At 39.9% G+C, this 9,064-nt stretch overlaps 1 protein-coding gene across 1 annotated transcript; it reads left to right on the forward strand.

Moving 5' to 3' along the window:
- The first annotated feature begins 428 nt into the window (after nucleotides 1-428).
- sox4a (SRY-box transcription factor 4a) lies at nucleotides 429-4,010 on the forward strand. Its single transcript, XM_017482488.3, has one exon. It carries the CDS (start codon nucleotides 951-953, stop codon nucleotides 1,950-1,952), a length of 1,002 nt encoding a protein of 333 aa, XP_017337977.1. The 5' UTR covers nucleotides 429-950; the 3' UTR covers nucleotides 1,953-4,010.
- The last annotated feature ends 5,054 nt before the right edge of the window (nucleotides 4,011-9,064 follow it).

Here is a 9,064-nt window from a genome sequence, read left to right on the forward strand (position 1 = left end):
AAATAAGGAAAGGTAGATTCTTAGATAGATTCCAATAAAATGTTTAATTAAAGTGTAATACTCAATAGTTAAAACGTTAGAAAACAGCCTAAACAATTACAAATATTAACAATTAATTATTAACAATAATTAATAAAATAAATAAAAGTGTTAATGAGTTAAAAGAAGGAGCTGACATGACCTAACAAACTGCTCATGCTCGTCTACCACACTTGTCGTTAAATTCCTGTCTTCTGATCCTGTCTTTGGAAGAAGAAAAAAAAAAGGAAAAAAACATGTACCTTTAAAACCAATTTTTGCAGTGTAGACAGGAATGAGGTCAGACATAAAGCTCCTCATTGCACGCGCCGATTATTATTAGATACTATATTCAGCCAATGGGAGTTAAAGGGCGTGGTTTAGGCCAAAGACAGGCTAGCGACAGCAGCGGATTGGCTGTTTTCCTCTCGCCTTGCCACTGTGGGGAGGATAAAGCTGAGCGGAGGCGCCGAGCTGAAAATCTTAAAGTTGTGATCGGTGAAAGAAAGATCCGGACTATGAAAGAGCGCAGTGGCTCAAACCTGCCGCATGGTGCTGAGACGAAGCATGCTGAAGAGTTTTCTCTCTTTCCAATAAAGTTATTATTTTTGCTTCTTAACCTGCTTTGCATTCAGAGCGGCTCTGGTCTCGTTTTCAGTCGCACTGGCAGCTGAGTGCTATCAGATTTTTTTTTTTTTTTTTTTTTTTTTTTAAATACAATTTTTGAAGACATTTCCGAAACTTCCCTATAATCTCCAAGGCGTTCAGAAACACGAGGAAAAGCAAGGCACTTGTAACTTTTTTTTTTCTTTTTTTGTCTCCACGCGATTTTACGCGCGCGCTCCACTGCGGTGTGGAAGAACGGACTGAGACTCGAACTGTAAAGTGATTTTATTTCACCAGAAGGATTTTAAGAGTTTTATTGAACGGTTATGGTGGCGAACAACCCAGACTTGCCGCCCATCGACTGTGCCGACTCCGGTGAGATGGAGGCGGACGCGGATGCCTCGCGGACCCCGGGCTCTCCGCACGCGACCGGGGATGTGGCGTGGTGCAAGACGCCCACCGGCCACATCAAGCGGCCTATGAATGCCTTCATGGTGTGGTCGCAGATCGAGCGGCGCAAGATCATGGAGCAGTCTCCCGACATGCACAACGCAGAGATCTCCAAGCGGCTGGGAAAGCGCTGGAAGCTCCTGCGAGACTGCGACAAGATCCCGTTCATCCGCGAGGCCGAGCGGCTCAGACTCAAACACATGGCAGACTATCCGGACTACAAGTACCGGCCGAGGAAGAAGGTCAAAACATCTGCTGGTGCATGCAAAGCTGGCGGGGAAAAGGGGGACAAGGGGGTCAGCGGTGGCGGGAAGTCATCATCCAAAAAAAGCCACGGCTCTAATAAATCTCCTGGCAGGACGCACAAGAAGTCTGGCTCTCTGGAAGCCGTCAGCGATGCGCTCTATAAACCGAGGGCAGCGTCTTCTGCCAAGCAGATACCAGACAAACCGGTGAAGCGCGCGCACTCCAGCTCAGAAAGCCTCGCCCCCTCCGCCGCCGTGCCCGCGAGCCCGACACTGAGCAGCTCGGCTGAGTGCGGAGAGCCTCCGAGCCTCTACGATGATGCAGGGACGCGCTTCAAACACGCCCGCGCCTCCTCTCCGACCCCGTCGGCCTCGCACTCCTCCTCTTCCTCCTCCTCGCACTCCTCGGATGAAGAGTTTGAAGACGACCCGCTGGACTTCGACCCCAGTCCCGGTGGCTTTAGCGGCGGATTCGGTAGCGACACGTGCCTGGACCGAGACTTGGACTTCGGTTTCGAGTCGGGCTCCGGCTCGCACTTCGAGTTCCCGGACTACTGCACGCCCGAGGTGAGCGAGATGATCTCGGGGGACTGGCTCGAGTCCACCATCTCCAACCTGGTGTTCACGTATTGAGCCCGGACATTTTAAGACTTTCCAGGCGTTGAGGAAGAAAGAAAATAACAAATCCCAAGCGTCCTGTGACGTCCTACGACGCGACGCGACAGAACGACGCGATTCCCACCTGTTTCATATTAAAACGCTGTGGGCTCTCACACGCAGATGATCAAACATAATTACAGAAAAGTAAAGACAACAACAAAACAAACTGGGGGGGGTTGCTCCTTGGTAGGAGGATGGAAGATGTTAGAAGTTGTTTGGGCGAGCAGGAAGAGCTCAGAAGTTGCACGGAGACGACTGGAGGCTGAGATTGGCGTCAAAGGGACATTTTTTTTATAATCGATAAGCTGATCGCTGATGGACTGAAAAGGTGAGCGATTCGATTCGAGTGACTGAACCGGGCTCCGAAATGAACTGAATCGCATGATGAGTACGGTTTTGCCAGTGAAGAGCGAGCCGTATCGGTTTTTAAGAAGAAAAACAAACATTAAAAAAAAACAAAACAAAACTATCACCAGCTTTTTTTCCCGTTAACGAGATGTCAGGTGTTTAAGCGCAACTCAGACGGTTCAGTTTTTTTTTTCTTTTTTTTTTTTTTTTTTTTTTCTTTTTTTTTCTTCCTTACACTACAGATCAGGACCAAAATTCGTCCGAGAAGCGTGTTATCTCTCTCTCTCTCTCTCTCTCTCTCTCTTGCTTTTTTTTTATTTGAACCTCTCCACCCTGTGAACCCCTCCTCCCTTCCTTTCTACCCCATTTGTGCTCAGAACAAACAGTTTTATACCAATATATTTATAATGCTCCAAATGTTTGTGTTTTGCATTTGCATTTTTTCCCCCTCCTTTTGTGTTTGTTTTCAAACGGAAAAATATATATATATAAAAATTGAACGCTAGTGTTATGATGTTGCTAACCAGCAGTCAGCATTCTTTAAAATGACATCATGCTAATTGGAGGCTGTTGGTTGCCATTCACTTTTAGCCACATTAGCATGTCTGGTAAAGCTCCTCTTTTTGTTTTTGTTTTTGTTTTTTACCCCCCTCTACTGTGCACCAGTATGTCTTGTTGTGTAGCCTCCAGATGCAACATGTACGTTTTTTCTCAAGGGCTAGAAACTGCATCGTGTCATTTAATGGACGGGAGACGAATCGTTGCTGTTATTTTCTACGTGTATTTTTGTACAATTAAGATTTTGTCTTGGAAACAAACAAACAAACAAACAAACAAACAAAAAAAAAAGCAAACAATCTGTTTACAGTGTCGATCCGCAGATTTCTTAAAGACACACTATCACACTTTCTCAACCAGCCATGCAAATGAGACTGTATGTAGCGGAAGCATCAGTGTCCTTATGGGAAATACTGTTTCCTTTTTTTGACGATTTCTTTGTGCTTTAATCAGTGAATCCGTCATTTTTTAGAAAAAAAAAAAAAAAAAAAAAAAAACCACTGGATGTAATTTGAACACGCTCTAAAATGCCTATATGATTTCATGAAGTAATGCTTTCACTCCTAAATGTTACAAGGATATTTAATCTTTTTCTACTTGTTGGCTAAATGTAGCTAATCGTTTTTAGTATGTTACGGCATGGCGACTAGCGTTTCGTATTTTGAAAAAAAAAAATTCAGGTTCACGTAGAGCTGTTGTGGTTAAGGCAAAAGGATCAACGTGAAGATTTTTTTTTTTCTTTCTTTTTTTTTTTTTTTAATGTACATTGATTGTATAATAAAGTAAAAAGACTGTGTGCTTGTGTGGCAAAGACCTGCCATACTTGGCACTTTGAACATATATCTTTATACGTCCCTATGTTTAAAGTTGTTGTTCATGACTTTTTTGGGATAAATAGGTCTATATACATTTTAATATTGTTTCATTTTGTGCAATATGCTGTGTACAATATTGTTTTGTCTTGCCATACCATATCACGTTTGAGTAGAGAATTCAAAGCCAGCCAATTGTGTCAAGTCACTGCCTGTCAGACCTCTGTACAAAAAGAAAAAGAACAAAAAAAAAAAAAAAAAAAAAAACTTTGTCTTTTTTTTCCAGAAGGAAATAAAATCAGCTGGAACTGAACTCCTCTTGCTTCTCTTACTTTAATGTATCTCTGTGTCCTCGCAAGAGCCTCATCTTATCTTCATTAGATAAATAAGCAGTATAACCACTTATCACACAGTCCTTAGCAAGCATGCACGTTTTATCACAGATATATATTTCACTTCATACAATCTGTCAATACATTAATTCAACCCACTTTGTTTATAAAAATGTCCCACATGTCAATCAGCACAATCATACGTCAATACTGTTCCTGATTGTGGTCAGGGGAAAGGGGTGTGGCCTGCTCCAGATCTACACTAACACTATTAAATCATTGATCCACTTGCGAAGCTCGGATGCAAATAAACACAACTGTCTTGAATGCATATAAGCATTATAATAAAAAATGAAATTAGCATTGATGGGTAATGATGCTCAAGTGAACCAGGCTGTTCAGGCCATGATTTCAGAATCAAACAGAATAGGATTTCACTTACAAGGAATTTTACCTGGTATTTGCATCATTAATACAGACGACGTGAAACAAGCAGTGAATTAGACAGGTGCAGGAAAAAGTAAAACAACAAAGCATAAAAAAATAAAATAAATGAATATCACTGGATACACTTGATTTTGTTCATACAATAAAGTCATAATTCAGCTCCAGTTAAGCTGTGAGCAGATCAGGTTGCGGTAGAGAAGCATAATAGCATTTCTAATTACCTTTGAGTCATCAGACAGGATCATTAGAGTTGGCAGGACAGGGTAATGGGCATATATTGTGAAAAGAAGATTCAGACAGTGTGTGTGGGGGTGTGGTGGGATGGGGGTTGGGGACATATGAGAGCGTCTCAAACCAGAGGCAAGTATATAAGAGGAGGCTGGGTGGTGTTTTTGGCCGTGTGACGTTGAAGGGAGATGTGTGTCTAAACATATTAATTCTTTCTCTGAGTGTTAGGATCAGGCATGAGGATGGTAATCAGGACGAAATTTAGATTTGAGACATGATGGCTACATTGTCCAAATTTGAACATGACGGGTATTTTGACATTCTGGGTGAAAAAGAATGGATAATAATAATAATAATAATAATAATAATAATAATAATAATAATAATAATAATTACCTCTAAAAAAACACTAGGTTAAAAACAACACAAATTGGCTGATTTTTAGCCTAACAGCTGGGTAGATTGGGTTGGGTTGTTAATTTTAACCCAGCAAAATTGTTTTGCTTTTCAACCCAAAGGATGGTTTCATTTTTACAAAAAACACTGGGTTAATTTTATTTCATAATGGGTTAACATTTTCAGGGTTATTTCTACGCTTTGAAAATGTTAAATATACCACATTATAAACAAATATATCAACATGGTGTCTCCTTTATTTATACACAAGATGGTGTTCAGAAATGTATTGCTAAAGCTGGTAAAGTGGTGTTTATGCATAGACTTTGAAGTAAATGACTCAAATAAGTCATATATTTAAGACAAAAACATCAGATTTTGATCAAAGGAGACATTTAAAACATCCAAAAAAAAACCTGAGTAACCAACTTATGATACAGTGGGCATTACAAACAAGTAACCCAAAGCTAACGAAGATAGCCGTGCATTTAATGTCATGTAAACTGTCATTATCACACAGTTTTGTTTTTTTCTAGTGTACAGTAATGGTTTTATGGATAAATATATAGATACAAATCTTGATTCTTCAAATAAATCTAACAGTCTGTCCGTGTGATAACCACTACCTTCACCTTAGGGGAATTCATACAGACCGTGCTGAGTTGATTTGACCCATGGAGCTGGGCTGAAGTGACGGGGTGGGGGAGGGGTGCATTGATTCAACTGTCAGTGAAAATGACTCAGCCACTAACACAGCAGTTGGGTTACACAAAACTACCCAAAATCTACCCAAGATTGAGAAAATAACCCAATTAAATGGCCCAAAAGGCTCAACCCAGCGTATGAGTAGAAAAAATAACTTAAGAATAATAAAAAAATAATTTATAGTGCAATAATAATAATGGACATATACATTAAATTACAACTACACTTTAATCTGATTCACTTCAAACATCCAGTTCCACCTCCAGATGTTGGGACACACCCCCTACATGAGACCAAACTGTAAGGAGGAAGAATGTGATCTCATCTTTATTTAAGAAGAAGAATTAGTTGGATATTTTACAGAATACTAATCACCTTAAGTCTACTATGTAAAGATAATCCAGAGAACCTATCCAGAAAAAAACTGAGTGTAAGACATGAATACCACCCCCCTCCGGGATGGGACACCAGCTTATCTCAGGGCACAATGCACCCACATTCACACACTTATTCACTAGTATGAGCAATTTAGCATAGCTAGTCCACCTACTGGAATGTTTTTGGACAGTGAGACACTGGAGGAAACTCACAGAGACATAGGCACACATGATATGTCCAGGGTCCCAGGTTCAATCCTGTGCTTGGGTTACTGTCTATGTGGAGTTTTGTTTGTTCTGTGTTTTGTGGGTTTCTATTCAGGGTTCATCATTTTGATCCCTCCTTCCAAAAACATGCCTTTAGATGGACTGGCTATGGTAGATAGGCTTTGTGTGTGAATATGTGTGCGCATGGGCTCCTCCGATGGACTGGCATCCCATCCAGGGAATATTCCCACCTCGCACCCAGTGTTTCGCAGGATATGGTCCGAGACCTTAACCAGGATAAAGCAGTTACCAAAGAAGAATGAATGGATTGTGGGATAAGCTACGGGCCATGCAAATATGGAGCAGATATAATGTATATATTTATTTATTTATTTATTTACATGCTTGCATTATATAGGCCTAGGTTAAATGATTTAAACTCATTTATACATTCAGATGTTGTTTATTGTAGGTGTTTTCCCCAGGATTGGTGGTGGATGAAAAATATGCCACCGGCGTCTTAAGGTAAATAATCCTTCTTGACAAGTTAGAGCAAGGTTTTTAAGTGTATTAAATCTTACAGGACGGTGGAATGACCTCATGAACAGATTGTAAGCCGTTACATGTCACTATGGTTAATGTAGTTGTGCTGTTTAGGTATACTACTTAGTGAGGTAGTGTGCGGTTTAGGACGCGGCTGTTTGTTCGAATAAACCCGTTTAAACTGCACAAGGAGCTGAGTGGGCGTGGTTATGAGTGGAAAAAAAAGGAGGGGGCGTGTCTAAAGTGCTGCGTTAGCACGTGCAGACAAAGAGCCGTCGCTACATTACCAAGGAAACATCCAAACGCAGGAAGTTTGTTTTGCTTTTTTAATGTGGAAGCAGGACGGAAAACTAAAGCAAAGAAATGAATGGGATTACCAATTTATTTGGGATGATACAGTTTAGATATGTTTGAACATATCCAAGAAAAGAAATGCACTGGATGTTAGAGGAACTTTTTTTTTTTTTTTTTTTTTTTTTTTTTTGGAGGATGGCGCTCCCAAAGTTGCGCACAAAGCAAAGATGATTTCCTTTGTTCGACTGGAGCTTTCTGTGTGTGAGGATGGGAGTAGGGGACAAAAAGACAAAGTATGGGATTATTATTTTTTTTAAGTCTCATTACTTGTGATTCAGATAATCTCGGTTGTTTTGCATGGGAATAACCCCAGGATTTATTTGATCTTGATCATCTTTTGAAGCTTTTTTTTTTTTTTTTTTTTTTTCACATTGTGTGCGCTGGGATTAATTTTGGACTAAATAATAAATCATTAACTCACTCCATCCAGACTGAAAGCGTGGACTTTTCCTGTTTTTTTTTTCTTCTTCTTCTTCTTCTTCTATTTTTTTTAATCATTAGTTTGAAAACTGGAGAAGCAACAGGTTGTTTTGATTGATTGTCGTTTCACTTTAAAACAGACCAGATTGCTCCTTTTTTGGTTTAACATGGTGTTATTTTGCCATAAAAAATCCCTGTACATAAATAGTTCCTGTATAAATATATAAATAAGTAAATAGTTCCTGTATAAATATATAAATAAATGAATAGTTCCTGTAAATAAACACACAGAGCAGTTCGGTATCTGCACCAGTAGAATCTGGATGAACAAAACAAAAACAGAGCAAATTGCACATTGTAATGTATGTTAGTATTTCAGCATGCAAAGTATACAGACAAGTAAAGATAGCATGTATACTGTGATTAAAGAGCACTGATAAGGTATATTGGGGAGTTTCTGTTTCTTTTGAGTCATGTTGATGTTGGACAGCATCTATCTGAGACTAGAAGAGTAAGTATCTATCTGTCCATTTTATCTGTCTATCTAGATCTTGGTTTAGGATTTGGACTATCAAAACCCATTAATCCAATAACATAAAATCTGTTAATACGATTTGGGCTTTGGGAAAAGCTTTAATATACCTTGGCATCTGAAACTAGAACGATGAAAAATATTGTTCCAAAAGATTTTCCCTCAGTTGATGTTTTAATGATGGAGAGTGCTATCTCTCCAAACATGTTGGTTGGTTGAGATATGCTGAGTGTGAAGGCCATATCATATGATTTGCATCATTTTCATCATCATCAAACCATTCAGTGAGCGCTCGCGCCCCATGGAACGTGGGCTGAATCATCCTGGAAGAGACCACGCCCATCAGGGTAGACATGTTTCATCATAGGATAAAGGTGATCAGTGACTTTCCACTTTGTCACCTGTCTGTGTATTATTTGCATATTTCTGTACATCGCTTTCTCAAAAGGAAGCTTTGTTGTTATCTCTTTGGTGCTAAAAGTGAAGATGCAAACAGGTATTCCTGGCAACACAAATAATTAGTCACTTTTATACAGGGAGCATGGTGAGATGATGTCACCAACAGTGGAGTAATTACTACACATAAATCACAGTGTGTGAAAAGTAGCAGTGGCATGGTGTGAATGCACGTGTTGGCAGCTTCATTGTCTGGAACGGATTCACCCACGTTGGCTTCCTGTGTATGAAAGGTGAGCTGCCACTCACAGATTCAGCTTTTATCTAAGGGAAGATGAGCTTAAACAGCACAATGGCTCCAGCTGGGCTTAAATCAAACTTTTGTGTTAATTCATGCCAGTAGTTGTTAATTGAAACACATGATGTGATT

Source organism: Ictalurus punctatus, chromosome 12, assembly GCF_001660625.3.
Source record: "Ictalurus punctatus breed USDA103 chromosome 12, Coco_2.0, whole genome shotgun sequence".
Classification (NCBI taxonomy): Eukaryota; Metazoa; Chordata; class Actinopteri; order Siluriformes; family Ictaluridae; genus Ictalurus; species Ictalurus punctatus.

Bases quoted from the DNA above. Each gene is read 5' to 3' on its own strand.
- sox4a (XM_017482488.3), top strand. From the start codon at position 951: ATGGTGGCGAACAACCCAGACTTGCCGCCCATCGACTGTGCCGACTCC.